Source organism: Crotalus tigris, unplaced genomic scaffold, assembly GCF_016545835.1.
Source record: "Crotalus tigris isolate CLP2741 ecotype Arizona unplaced genomic scaffold, ASM1654583v1 scf7180000017536.10889498, whole genome shotgun sequence".
NCBI classification, from domain to species: Eukaryota; Metazoa; Chordata; class Lepidosauria; order Squamata; family Viperidae; genus Crotalus; species Crotalus tigris.
Genome location: NW_024096460.1, coordinates 4,488,559 through 4,503,565, shown reverse-complemented (window position 1 = coordinate 4,503,565; position 15,007 = coordinate 4,488,559). Strand labels below are relative to the sequence as shown.

Below are 15,007 nucleotides of genomic sequence, written 5' to 3'. Positions count from 1 at the left end.
TACGGCCCCTTCCCCCCCCCCTTGGCCTAGCGGGACAGACCGTACCGAACTCTCGCGGGACTTTGTTAAGGAGAAGCGATGAGTTACGTTTAGCTCCGAGAGACACAACAAACATGGAGGCAGTAGCGACGAGAGTTGGGGGCCCAGGTGACTGCAAAGTGCAGCGGCGGTGAGTCGGGGAAGGCAGCGTCGTCCTCCTTGTTCCGAGTCTTTTCCTTCCTTCCTTCCTCCTCCTCTGTCACGTTATTTGTGAAGGTGGCAGGCTCTACTTTCTTGTGGCTGGCGGGAGATAGCGAGTCAAGGGCAAAAGGCTGGTGGCCGAGAGAGGCGCCTTGAAGAGTCCTAGGTCCGGGGGCAAAAGGACGCGGGAGCTCCGGGATGAGTTTGGAGCGTAATTTTTAAGCGCTTCCGGGAGGGAAACGGCCAGCTGCGGGCAGCTTCCATCGCCCCGCCGTGCAAAAGAGGATCCCGGCAGTTCGTCGAGCCCTGGAAGCGAGGAAAGCCGAAAGGTCTTTTCCCCCCTTCGGTTGCAAGGCAGGCCCTCCCCTCTCTGTTGAAGGCCCCCCACCCCGGTCACCCTGGTGACTGCATTCTTGGGAGGGGTTTTTTGTGTGTGTGTCGAGAGAGAGGGAGGAAATGCCCAACTTTGGAGGGAGAAAACTGCCGCTGCCAGAATTTAAATCCCGGAGAGCTGCAAACGTTGAGAGGGTGTCAGGAATATTTTTTTCTTCTTTTAATGTCTCTATGTCTCTGTAGGGGTCTACAACAGCGTCACTAGTTTGTGTTAATAGGGGAGTGTGGTCGTCTGAGGTGGGCTAAGTGTCTGAGAAAGTGAAGGTCTAGTGGTTAAAGAAAAGGCTGCTTTATAAAAATGGCTGGTCAGTAAGGAAATGAGAAGGCAAACGAAGTGGTAAAAGCATTGACTGTAGGTTCATTTTTACAGAGTGGGGAGAGGAGGGGATAAAGAACAGTGATAAAGATGCAATGGACATTTACCACGGTTGCTTCTTATTCGTATGCCTTTTCATTTCCTTACTGATCAGCCATTTTTACACCACCTTTTTTTTTAACCACTAGACCTTCACTTTCTCACACACTTAACCACCTCAGACAACCACACTCTCCTTTCTGTGAACAAAAACGGGAGACACACAGCAACGCTCCAGCCTTTGGTTCTGTTGATTATATGTCCACAAATTTGTGCGTGGCCAAACACGTGGTCTTGGCTGGCAGCTTAAGCCAAAAGGGAAGGAAAGTACCTGGTGATCTTAGTGATGAGAATAGAAGCAATAGGAATTGCTTTCAATGTTAAGCATAGAGCTGGTAAGGTGGAAAAGCAGTAGTAAGTAAGCCAGTTTTTGTGTGGGCCTGAAGAAAGGAAGACCAGAGGCTAAGTAAGTCATAGAGAAGGCCTTTGGAGTTCTGGTGAATGAAAAATCTGAGTTCTATTCCAACTGCCTACGGATCCGCTATATGGTCTCCCCAGCTTTTATGTAGAGTAATTATATGAAAGTGACTGTAACCATAAACTGCACAGGATTGCACAGACAAAGTAACTGAATAGGTGCTAGCAAATGAAGTGTTCTTTTCTAACAGGATTGCACATAATTCATTCAGCAGAACTCTCAAGGTACTGATGAAGGTACAGTAGGTTCCTCTGGTTCCTATCCTTTCAAGTTTTATTGACTATGTTCTGTAAGGAAGGGAAATAGGCCGAGAGTTACCAAGAAGGGTAAGAGTGGCAGCTATTAGGGCTGTGCAAAGGGGTGTTTTGACTACTACAGTTTTCCTGGAGGCCAAAGAAATTAAAGACATGAGCTTGGAAAAAGAAAAAGTTAGTTTATCTCAATATCATTTACTTCTCCCAATCCTTGTATCCTTGCTTCCATCATCTCCATAATCGTTCCATATATTGCCTTTTATTCTTTAAAGTCACTATTCTGTCTTGCAATCTCATCAGTTCCATCCAGCCATGATTTTCTTGATCTTCCCCTTTCTCACAGCTGTTCAGTTTTCTTTTGTACATTTGATATGCAATTTATTTATTCAATGAATATGATTAGGCCACCTCTATATTTTTCTCTTGGTAGCTTACAACCTTAGGTTTCCTGGTAGTCTCCCATCTGTGAGTTGTTGTTTTTTTTATCAGCCAAAATTGTTAGGTGTGGCCCACCAGCTAGAGTAGTAGTTTTAAAAGTTGTTAGTGAATATTATGCCATAACCATCCTAGATCTTGTAGGTAATTTCACGTAAATGGTAATATTCAGTTCTTAAGGTTTTGTGCATAACCTCTTTTTGTTAGATCACAAAATTTATGATTTACTCCATTTGGATTTTAACTTTATAATACTATAGAAGTATTTTTTTGTGGAGGTGTGGATAAAACATGATAGTCTGGAATTACGTACTTGTTCCAGGGTAGAGACAGGACTTCCAATCCCTTTGGAAATCCCTTCAATTTATGGTTTGCTAATATTAGGAAATGCAGATCTATTAGGGGGAGAATCTGGATTGGAAGAAATATCTCAACACGGAAAGAATACCTTCTCTATAGAGCTGAAGAAGTTTCTTGGATGAGAAGTGAAACATCTTCAAAGAAAAATAAAGTCCAATTGCCTCTTGAAAAAGCACCTTTTGGAAAACTATGACCTGGATGACTGAGAATCTCCATACACCATCTCTATAGATGGCACAATTCATCCTCGTTCCCTCCTGTACCAACTTCTCAGATTGATTATAAAGGAAAAGAAAATGGTTTTAAGAAGTAGAAGCTCAAGGAAGACAGGAAAGTACCTGTCCTTCCTTCTGTCCTGTTTGTATATACCCAGCATGAAGCTGTAGCTGTGTTTTGTGAGCTTAAAAAGTATAATACTTTTCTTCCATTTACACATGTATTTACACATAACATTTTCACTTTTTGTTTTGGCATTATTAGGGGCTTTAGATTAAAATCAGGAATGCAGCATACTTTTATCAGTTCTTGGTGTTTATAGGCTACATTCTGGTACAAGGATCACAAACAAGGTGTTCCTTGACTTTGATAAGAAATATCTGTAATTGTATGAAGTTATTGAAGATTAAATACCATAATTATTATTGGGGGGGACAGTCAAATGATTCTCCATGTGTGAATTCAGATAATTGCCCTTCTTATCAGATGAGCTATTTCAATTATTTCAGGAAAGGTACTATAAAGATGGCAGTTTGTCTTTGCTGGGAACAATTCAAGGATCATACACATTTTTATCTGCTAGCTATCTGCTATAACTATGAATTTCTAATACAGAAAAAAAATCATAAGACAGTATCATGTCTGAACAAGGATAGTGTCAAAGGATAATCAGGAAGATCCAAAATCTAATCTTACTCAGCTGTGAATCTCATTTAATGACATTGAGCTATCAGTCACCTAGCCTAATCTATTTCATGCTAAAATAAAATCAAGAGCAAGGGAACTGTTAGCGATATGAAATCCCTTGGAGAAGAATGAATAAAAATATAATAAAAATAAATTTTAACTGGGATGTGTTTGAACGTTAGTAGCTCAGGTTGGTAGTTGGGCTGTTGTCTCCATGGGGGGGGGGGGAATCTTCAGTGCACTTTGAATTGTGCTAGCCTGTGGGGACACTGGCCTTTAAATACCCTTTTGTGTGATGTAAATTGGTCTGAGTGTTATTTGTCCCGACTTTTCTGAGCCATGGTCTGGTGTCCGGCTGTTTGATTGGTTGGTTTTTGTTGCTGGGCCATAGTCTTTGGTGTTTAAGTATCGTCTGTGTGATGCAAATGGTGTTTGTTCCTTTGGTTGCCTCTGAGTCATGGTCTGGTTTCAGGTTGTTTGGCTGGCTGGCTGTTGTTGTTGAGATTAACTGTTGTGGAAAAGAATGGCTTTTCTAATGTCTTTTTGTAATTGTCATACCAGAAGGTATGAGAGACATGAGATATACAGCATTGGAATGAATGAATGTTTCTTCCAGAGTAATGGAAATTTTCCTTTTTCTGAGACCTTACTAACATTCCCTAAGTTATATTAAAAGCTTGATTAGTAAAAATACAAGTTATCCTTCTGTTAAATGTACATAAAGCAAATGTCACTTTTAATTAAAATATCTGTCCTGGTTTCATTTTCTTGCAGGTTGATTGTAGAGGCATTAATGAGAAAAATGTATGTCCAAGTATGATGGAACATAAATCTCAGGAGTGGATTTTTGCCTCTGTAAGTGCTTTGAAGCTGATTTGGACTAAAGTAATTAAGGTAATTTATATAACTTTGAATAGTTTTTTAATTTTTATTTGTTTTATTGTTATAAGACAAATAATAATACTACTATATATTATTACTATTTTAATGTTTAGATAACTTAGGCCAGGGATCCCAACCCCCGCGGCATACCAGAAACCGGTCTGCGTAAACAAGCAAAGCCCCATCCACAGGATATAGGCAGTACATGAAACCACGTCCCCTCCGGTCCGCAGAGAAACCTCTACTAGCTTTTTTAATCTTTTAAGTTAAAAAAAATACACCAACAGTATAAAGACTAGAGAATACAGATACACACAATCCTTTTTGAGTTTCAAGCAGTATTTCTCAACCTTGGCAACCGTTTAAGGTGTTTAAGAATTCTGAGAGTTGAAGTCCAAAGTGTGGTCTTACCAAGACATTATAAAGGGGTATTAACACTTCATGTCATCTTGATTCTATCCTTCTGTTAATGTAGCCTAGAACTGTGTTGGCTTTTTTGGCAGCACACTCTGGCTTATATTTAAGTGATTGTCCACTAGGACTACAAGATCCCTCTCACAGTTACTACTATTGAGCCAGGTACCACATACACTATACCTGTACATTTGGTTTTGTCTTGCCTAAATGTTGAACCTTACTTTTTTAACTATTGAATTTCATTTTGTTAGATAGCGCCCAATGTTCAAGTCTGCCAAGATCTTTCTGTATCTTAAGCTTATCTTCTGGCGTGTTGGCTATTGCTGCCAGCTTAGTGTCATCTGCAAATTTGATGAGTTCCCCATCTATCCCCTCATCCAAATTACTGATGAAGAGTACTGGGCCTAAAACAGAGCCTTGGGGTACCCCACTGCATACTTCCCTCCATGTAGATGCAGTTCCGTTGAGGTCTATACATTGAGTGCAGTTGGTCAGTCAGTTATGAACCTATCTGCTGGTGATGCTATCTAGCACACAATTTTCTATCTTATCAGGTGGTAGATTGTAGTCTATTTTATCAAATGCTTTATGAAGTCCAAGTAAATTATATCCATAGCATTTCTCTGGTCCACTAATTTCGTCACTTGGTCAAAGAATGTAATAAAATTGGTCTGGCATGATCTATTTTTGACAAACCTATGTTGGCTTTTGGTTATGACTTGGTTTGCCTCTAGGTGTTCGCAGATTCATTGCTTATCTTTTGCAGAATCTTCCCAGGTAGTGAGGTCAGGCTTATAGGTCTGTAGTTTCCTGGATCTATTTTTTTTCGTTTTTTGAAGATGGGAACTACATCAACTCTTTTCCCAGTGCTCCAGGATTTTTGAAGTTTGTAGTTCAGTGGTTCTGAGTTCACGTCTGCCAGTTCCTTCAGAACCTTGCAGTGTAATCCATCTGGACCTGGTGATTTGAACTCGTCTAAAGTGGAGAGATGTTCTCTTACCATTTTCTTGCCTATTTTAACTTGTATTCCTATGAAACAGGAATACAAATATTTCATTCAAGTGAAATATTTTAAATGTGAAATAATTCAAATTTAAAAAGTTTAATGCTACCATAGTAATGACTACTTCATATTTGTCTTCATCTGGTGTTTGTAATCAGTTCCTGTGTTGTGCATTTTTCTGTTGTTTGTTAAGAAGTCTGATCATAAACCGAATGTTTGTATAAATGTGTCCCTATTGAGTCCAGCATTGTAATTGATAAATCTTTATAACCCATATAATGTTCACTACAGAATGCTCTAAATTAGAATTTTTGCTCTCTAGATAAGCCAATCGTACTAAAACTATAGGGCATGCAACAAATGATATCCTATAAATATTTAAGTTTACAAATTTTTAACTGATATAAATGCTTTGTGGATTCAAATGTTATATAATATTAACATTTAATAATAAAAAAGAACTTTAGCCGTATTTGAACATACCACTGATGAAAGCTTTACATAATTAAGTAAAACATTTTAAGAAGCGTGAAGAAAAATATTATCAGTGTCATGAAATTTTAGCTGAAGAACGGAGCATAATGCTGAGGAGAAATGGCCAATCTTTATTCAGTGATCATTGGGTGCCTGCTCTGCAAGAAAGAAAGATCCTGAATAATAGAAAGGCAGAGATCTTTATACATTTTGGGGTTGATGAGCAGAAAATCTCGAACTGATTCATGGACACATTTTGAGCAAGAAAGATAGATATTTAAACAAAGGAAAATGTATTTGTAAAGCAAAGCTGCTAAGAATTCCATTGTTAAGAGGATGGGCTATCTGTGGTCTCTCTTCTTATTTTAGGTGAGAAATTTTCATTGTTTTGTGATAGGATTAAAAGGCAATTTTGGTGGAAACATAGCCATGTCTAAGTTACGCATTAGCCTGGGGCTGGTCTAGTTTACATATGCAAGTTGGAGGGTGAGCAGGGACAGCAGAGGAAATGGATAATTTGCAATTGGAGATGCAGAGAGATGGGAATGAAAAAGAAAGAGAAAGAAAAAGGAGGAAGGAGTTTGGAGAAGGGTTTGTAGCTTTATTTTATTATTTTCCTTCACAGTCACCATCTGCTTCGTAATGTTTAGTTTTGTTTCTTTATATTGGGATTAAATCAATTGTAGCTGTTCTAGGCACGATTCTATGAAAAGGCAGCTTAAAGATTAGACTGGGACTTGCAGGTAATCATGTTGAAACAGAGCCAGGTTGGTCTATTGAAAAGCTGAGAAAAAGTAAATCCCAAGGAATTTGCTTATAAAAGGGAACAACTGAAGAAGAAACTGAGAGAGCATAATGTGAGGTGATAGTGAAGTTTTAAGAAGATAGCAAAATGTAGGATCAAAGTGAAGTCCGACAAGACAAAATTTCTGATGGTAACATATATTGCAGTGGAATAAATAGATATAGTTCAGTCTTGGCATGTTGAATTTTTGCAGTTTCCAAGGTTGGCTTTGGGTTGTAGGTATTTCATTGCCCTACTAGATAACATCAGCACTGGAATTTTGGATAGACAAGGTTCATTGATTGACTGAGGTTATATATCTTTCTATCTTGCCTTCTTTGTGTGTGCTAAGATAGAATATGGTAGGTGGATATTGTTTTGCATGTGATGACTTGTTAGTAAATTATTTAACTGGTATTCTATCTTATTTGTATGTTGATTGTTTCCTATGTTATAGCTGTATGAAGGGATAGCCTTTTGGGAGGATAGCATTCTTTTTTGTGTATGGTTTTTGAATTGTAATTATAATTGTGATAAGGAGATGAGTCTAGTTTGTAGGTGCTGACCGATTGCTGTGTGATGAAAGGAATGTTGTTGGGTGTTGAGCTGGCCTACTATTACTGGACCTTGATTATATTTTTTGACAGGTCCATAGCTAAGAGTTTCATCCTCTATGTCAGAGGTCCCCAAACTTGGCTGGCTGGGGAATTCTGGGACTCCACAGGTCTTAAAGTTGCCAAGGTTGGGGACCCCTGCTCTATGTCTGTTGCTGGGTTGGAGTGACATATTTCTAAAAAAACTCTTGCATTTTTCAATCTGGCTTGTTGTAATAGTTTTACTGTTTCTAAGAAGTTATCCTCCAGGAGCGTGATTAATAAAATCGAGTCATACCTTTTAACAGCAAGTTGGCATTTGTGGATATGTTTAGCTATCTTTCGCTATTTCATCCAATATAGTGTTGTTTGCCTACATTTATTTTATTTTATTTTGTAGATAACTTCTGATTTATTTTCCTTTGTTGCAGGGTTTTTCGGTTTGCAACAAAGTGGTGCTTTGTGGTGACTTCATTGCTTTGTAAATTATTATTACTCCAAATGATGGGACTGATCTAGTAATGATCATTCTATGAGATTCCTTATGTATAAAGGAAGGTTACTTTTTTGTGGATTGTGATCTTTCTGTTGTTGGCGGTTGAGTTGATTTGTACATTTTGATGAACTTTCACAAATATTCATTAAGTTGAAAATTATGGTGTAACTTATTTCTACTTTCTATAATTTTGATGTGATATAGGACATTATAGCTGTTGAACTACAAAGAATAGATGTGCTAATTTAGCTAATATGTTCTTGCTGATTTTTTTTTCTGTTAGGAAAAGTGGGACACATTTGCTTTATATCTCATAAGAAATCTTGTAAAATGTGAAGAATTCACAATGTTTTCAACATAACAAATTCAGGTATGATATTTCTAATAGGAAAATTGTCATTTTAGAAATCGTGCCTTTAAAAGCACATAACCACCATTTTAATTGTTAGTCAAATCATGGGTTTCTTTTTTTCATAGCACAGAGGTGGGCAATATTCAGCCCTTATTCAGCCCTTCTAGTTCAGCACCAGCTGGAGAGCCAGTCTTGTTTTAAGGATCCATTTTAATGAAGTGAAATGCATATTTGGGGATTGCGATGAATTTTTAAGTGCTCAAGGAATGTTTAATAATTTTATAGTAACTTATATAATCATAAAACATATATGCGAGACTTCAATCATTGCAAAATGTTTTGTGTTGAAGAAATAGAGTTAATAATTTTATAAAGATCTAATATAAACAATCTTATGTAGTGGTAAATCACTGGTTTCATGTACTACACTAAGCCATGATGGGATTGCTTTTTATTGTGACTTAACTATTAACAATTGTAGTTTCCAGTAAATCACTACTACAAAACTGACTTTGCTCTGCAAACCCAACCAGTTTCTGTTGGGTGGAGAGTTTATTTGGGCTTGTTTAGAATGTTGAGAGTAAGATGTGTTCTCACCAAGTAGCAACCAGTGGAACTTGCTTATTCATAAAATGATTGTCATTATGACTGGCCCAGTTAGAAGCAGCCTATTTACCATAAGGCAAACTGGTATGGTGGCACTGCAGCTTTAGTCCTGTAAGCATCTTTACTAGCCGAGTTTGTCCATCTCTTTTTAATTGGTTAGATGGACATATTTACAAATGAATTAACAGAATAACAGAGTTGGGTGGGAGTTATAGGGTTTCTAGTCCAGTGCTCAAGTAGGAAACCCTACACCATTTCAGACAATCTCTTCTTAAAAACCTCCAGTGTTGGAGCACCCATAACTTCTGGAGGCAAGTCATTCCACTGATTAATTATTCTCACGTCAGGAAATTTCTCCTTAGTTCTAGGTTGCTTCTCTCCTTGATTAGTTTCCGTCCATTGCTTCTTGTCCTGCCTTCAGGTGCTTTGAAGAATACCCCTTCTTTGTGGCAGCCCCTTAGATATTGGAACATTGCTATCATGTCACCCCTAGTCCTTCTTTTCATTAAACTAATTACTGGAGTGCCCCCATTTGTTTAATTTTCTAAGAATGTCTCTATATAAACCAGAAGGATTACGGAAAATGAAAATGGTGCTAGATATTGGCACATTGCCTTTCAAAATGTTAGCTCTTCATTTTGTTGTTTTTCTTTTTCAAATTAAAATGTCTTAGGAAAAGCAACAAGGAAGTATATGCACACACGACACTTATATTTATCTTACCACCTTCTTTTTTTATTGTGTTAGATAGAATGGTACTTTTGCAACAAATTACTGTACTAAATCCTGAAACAGTTTGGGTATAAATTTTAACTTGATGTCCTGTTTTAGGTTTGCAACATTGTGGATTTGTAGTGTGACTATGGGTGAAAAGAAACCAGAACCTTTGGATTTTGTAAAAGATTTTCAGGAGTACCTAACTCAACAGACTCACCATGTGAACATGATTTCAGGCTCTGTTAGCGGGGACAAAGATGCAGAGACACTTCAAGGAGGTAGGTTAACACGGTGCAGCTGAGCTTTTATACATCTGTATAAATGAAAAGAGGCTCAGTGTTTAAAAAAATACTCCTTTTTCCTCTTTCCCTGCAACCTGTAGAATGTTTCCCAATAAGAAGCTTGATGTGCCTTTCTGTTGTTAATTACAGCAGGGACAGAAGGTGATCAAAATGGATTAGATCATCCTTCAGTAGAAGTTCCACTGGATGAAAACTCAGGAGTGTTAGTAGATGGTTTTGAAAGAACTTTCGATGGGAAATTAAAATGCCGATATTGTAACTATGCCAGCAAAGGAACAGCACGACTCATAGAACATATCAGAATTCACACAGGTATCATTGTATCTGTATATTTTATATTTTTGTAGTGCACATTTCAATACATTGCATGTATTTTCCTGTTATATTTTCCAACAAATGCTTAAAATTTAAATATAAGTTAAGCCAAGAAAAACACTACATTATATTTGTCATGTGGCAGACTTCTTAATTTTTTTGCAATTTAGATTTTGGATCTAATTGGTTCTTGTAATTGCTATGTGTCTTAACTGCCTAGAACAGTGGTTCTCAACCTGTGGGTCGGGACCCCATTTGGGGTCGAACGACCATTTCACGGGGGTCGCCAAACAACGCAGTCCGCCATTTTTTCCCCCCTTTTCCTTAGCTGTGCTACTCCCTTTTATTCTATTGGCTTTTGAAAGCCAATAGAATAGACTCTCTTGAATAGAGTCTAATTCTATTGGCTTTCAAAAGCCAATAGGAATTGTCCAGGCTGTCTCTGCCCTGCTGAGCCCGCCAAAAGTCCCATTCTGCAAACGGTGCTGCACCAGTTGAGTAGTCCTCGACTTACGACCGGTTGAGTAGTCCTCGACTTACGACTGGTTGGGGGTCGCGGCATTAAAAAGGTTGAGAACCACTGGCCTAGAACTTGCTAAAAGTAGAAGTCCTGACCTTAGAACTCATCTCATTTCAATGCCTTCTTTCGGCCACTGATTTATTTGTAGTTACTTGCTTCCTTTGCTTTATTAGGGTGCTTTGCCATAAAAAAGTGATCAAAATAAAGCCTTCTTCTTCTTTCTCCAGGTGAAAAGCCACATAGATGCCACCTATGTCCCTTTGCGTCAGCCTATGAACGTCACCTGGAAGCTCATATGCGATCTCATACTGGTGAAAAACCTTACAAATGTGAACTGTGTTCCTTCCGCTGTAGTGACAGAAGCAACTTGTCTCACCACCGGAGACGCAAACACAAAATGGTGCCAATAAAGGGTACAAGGCCTTCCCTTAGTAGCAAGAAGATGTGGGGTGTTTTGCAAAAAAAGACCAGTAACTTGGGGTATAGCCGAAGAGCACTAATTAACTTAAGTCCACCTTCCATGGTGGTTCAGAAGTCAGACTATCTTAATGATTTCACTCATGAAATTCCAAATATTCAGGCTGAAGCCTATGAAAGTATAACAAAGCCAACAGAGACTAGTGGATTGCCGAGAGATTCACAAGACCTTATGATAGATAACCCTTTAAACCAGCTATCTACTTTAGCAGGACAGTTGTCTAGTCTCCCCCCTGAAAACCAGAACCCGCCATCTCCTGATGTTGTACCATGTCAAGATGAAAAGCCTTTTATGATGCAGCAACCTGCTGCAGCAACTTCTGTTCCAGCTGTAACAACCAGTATTCCCCAGAACTCATCCCCCACAAGTCCAGATCCTCGTCCTGTACATTCGCAAAGAAATTACAGTCCGGTGGCTGGTCCAAGTAGTGACCACAGTGCCCAGGCCAGCACACCAAGTATCAGTAACAGTCAACCAAGTACGCCAGCACCAACTCTTCCGGTTCAAGATCCTCAGCTTCTGCATCACTGCCAGCACTGTGATATGTATTTTGCTGACAATATCCTGTACACTATTCATATGGGATGCCATGGGTTTGAGAATCCTTTCCAATGCAACATTTGTGGTTGCAAGTGTAAAAACAAGTATGACTTTGCTTGCCATTTTGCCAGAGGCCAACATAGCCAGCATTGACTGAATTTTTAACGTACACTGTGCTTTCTTTTATTTATTTGTTTAAACACATTTCTGTTTCTTACATAATTGGAAAGTTGCCTTTTGAGAAATCCAGATAATAATTTAATGTTGGATGCAGACAATATATCGTCATAATTTTGCCGATGATATGTTTGCTAGTCATGGTGGTATTCTTTATACTGAGCTCCTAAAACAAAAGTGAAGCTTACAGTGCAATCATACCTTCTAAACAGGTTTGCTGGAACAACAAAATGTGGATTTACTTTATATAATTCGAAATCTTGGATCAGTTCAAGCACAGCTACAATTCCATATGTTAGCCTATGCCACAAAATAGCCTATAGTTCTGCTTTTCTTAAATTAGCCTAATACAATCAGTATGGGGGCTATAAGATTGTATGTGTGGGGCCACATGCTAAACTGCTAGAAAATTCTCTAAGCATTACCAGCAAATATAAGGTCTACAAGAAAATCTAGAATTCCCTACACCCAAGATCTTGCAATTGCAGTCAGGTGTTTAAATGATGTTCCTTTTGTAATGGTACATTGTGGAAGTAATAATGTGAAATAAGAGTACAAAAATATCCACCTTCCAGTACTACTATTCTGTTCTTAAGGGTGGGGGGCAGAAAACAACCAAACAATGCCTGGTGTTAAAACATTTGCAACTTTTCAAAACTCTGGAAAAAGAAAACTTTAGAACAAAATGGGTAATGTGTTAAAAGAATGTACCATATTTTTTTTGACTAGCTTTGCAGCACATTACAAATATTTCATTGCCTTTAAGTGCAGATGTCTGTGCTATTTTGCCTTTGCCTTCTAAGCAGTAACGTCTTTTAATGGAAATGAAACAGCAAGAAAGTTATATGATTTCGATGACCCATTCACGTTTTGTGTGGTCATTTTAACCATAAACCATTTCTTTTTTTGGAAACAGCAGTCTAGTCATAGAGGTAACAATGGAAAAAGAATAGTCTAGACTTGGTTTTCTTGAAAGATTCTGGACATGGTAAGGCAAAATGCAAATATACAGAATCACATTAATGAACTGCAGTGGATATAAGATGTACAATACTTCTGTCTTAAAAAATACTTAGGAAAAAAATAGGCACTTTAAACAAATTATGCTAGTAGAGACTACAGAATACTAGTTTATAGCACATAATTCTTTAATAGCATACAGAAGAAAAACACTGAAATGCACTTTTATTGTATATTTTTTTATTTCACAGGAAACAAAAATATACTTTATATTGCTATCCCTTGCATAACAAGTAAATATGCACATACAAACCCATTTCAAATATGATAGAGTGCATTTATTGAACTGTTTAAAACCCTGCTTCTTTTCATGTTTGGGAATGTGATTACAAGCTTCATCTTCAAACCTTTTGGTCCCTCTGAAAAACGGACCTTTCCAGACCTTGAGGAAAAGCTTTGGAAGAAGGAGTACAGGGTGTAAGGAAAGAAGGTATCATATTCTTACATGCAGTCTCTGGTCAGAGCATTTTTAGAATTTCCTGATTTTTTTTTTTTATTAGACGTTTTGCTGGTTACCACAGGTACCAGTGGTGTTTGAAATCTTTTGCAAAAGGATGTCACAAACAGCCTGGCACTGAAATTCCCATCACTGCTGGACATATCTGCTAATGGAAGTTGGGTTTAGATGTTGCCCATCTGCAGTAAAGCACGAAAGGTAGAAGCATCTGGTAAGTAGCTATGATTCGGGCAGGATAGCTGTTGATGACCCCATTTGCCTAAAGCAAATCAGTGGACTCATATATTTCTTCAGAGTGGGAGATATTTCTTTTTTTTGGGGGGGGGATCTCCCAAGTGTATTCAAGTCCTATTTGCATTGCTCGTCTATGATGGTAAAGATTTGTGTGATTGATACTTTTATTTGCAAAAATGCTGTAAATGTTTTTATGAGAAGTACAGCAATATTCAATAGCTTAACAGTTGAGTAAAATATTAAATATTTGCAGGGTTTTTTTTAAAACAGCAGATAATTATCTACTTACCTGACGTTCCTTTCTAGCAGATTCCAGTGATACATATGTTCAGAAGTCAGCTGTAATCTAGTCAGTGATTTGGGTCTTTGTATCGCCACACTGGTCCATGCAGAAATCTTAGGAAGTTTCAAAATACGTAGTGCTGATACAGGGATCCAAGACTTCTGCAGGTCTTGCATTTGAAAGAGGTAATGTTCTGGTTTACCTCCAAATTAAAATACAAATGGTATATTCTACCATTTTGATGAGGATTAAAAGTACATATGGGTGTGTGCATAGGAATTTATGAGAAAGTCTTTATCGGTGATCTCTTTAGGGAAAGCTGATGTGCAGATATTTTGGATCCCTATAACAACACTACATAGTTTTGCAGCTTCCAAAGATTTCTACTTGGACCAATCTGGCCAAAATTACTGACTAGGTTACACTGGACTCCACTAAGTAGACAGTGCAAGTCTAAGTATCAATTCTTGTGATCTTTGATTATCTGTACAACTTCCAGATAGGGTCATTACATAAAATATCTTCATTAATAGGTCCTTAGGAAATGTAGAAATTTAAAAATTGGGTTCTACATCAATAAAATTGCAGCAAAAGCTCAATAAATGCTAATACTTTTAATATTCTGTTATCATTTTTTTTTGTTTTATTCAGATGAGTTTAGACTTTGGCATTAAAGTGGCAGTGCTGCCCAAGGGACAATTCCACTTATTTTAGAGTTTCCCTGATGCCTTTTGCAGTCCTATTGATTGTGAACTGCTGCCTGTAACACAAAAGACTGATAAGTAGGATACGATCTCTGGTGGCTCATGGTTAGAATGCAGTATCGCAGGCAAATTCTGCTCACAGTTTGATCCTGATGAGCCTCAAAGTTGACTTAGCCTTCCATCCTTCTAAGCTTGAGGTCGGTAAAATGAGGATCCAGATTGTTGGGGGCACAATGCAAAAAAAATGTAAACTGCCAGAGAGTGCTATAAAACACCATGGGGTGGTATATAAGCT

At 38.0% G+C, this 15,007-nt stretch overlaps 1 protein-coding gene across 2 annotated transcripts; it reads left to right on the top strand.

Annotated features, from left to right (window-relative positions):
* Window positions 1-43: 43 nt before the first annotated feature.
* IKZF5 (IKAROS family zinc finger 5) lies at window positions 44-13,290 on the top strand. 2 transcript variants are annotated; one of them, XM_039339083.1, is made up of 6 exons: window positions 44-169; window positions 4,133-4,252; window positions 8,291-8,377; window positions 9,797-9,960; window positions 10,114-10,296; window positions 11,047-13,290. In XM_039339083.1, exons 4-6 carry the CDS (start codon window positions 9,828-9,830, stop codon window positions 11,988-11,990), a joined length of 1,260 nt encoding a protein of 419 aa, XP_039195017.1. In that variant the 5' UTR covers window positions 44-169; window positions 4,133-4,252; window positions 8,291-8,377; window positions 9,797-9,827; the 3' UTR covers window positions 11,991-13,290. The 2 variants fall into 2 exon arrangements, with proteins under 2 accessions (XP_039195017.1, XP_039195107.1); XM_039339173.1 differs by lacking the exon at window positions 8,291-8,377.
* The last annotated feature ends 1,717 nt before the right edge of the window (window positions 13,291-15,007 follow it).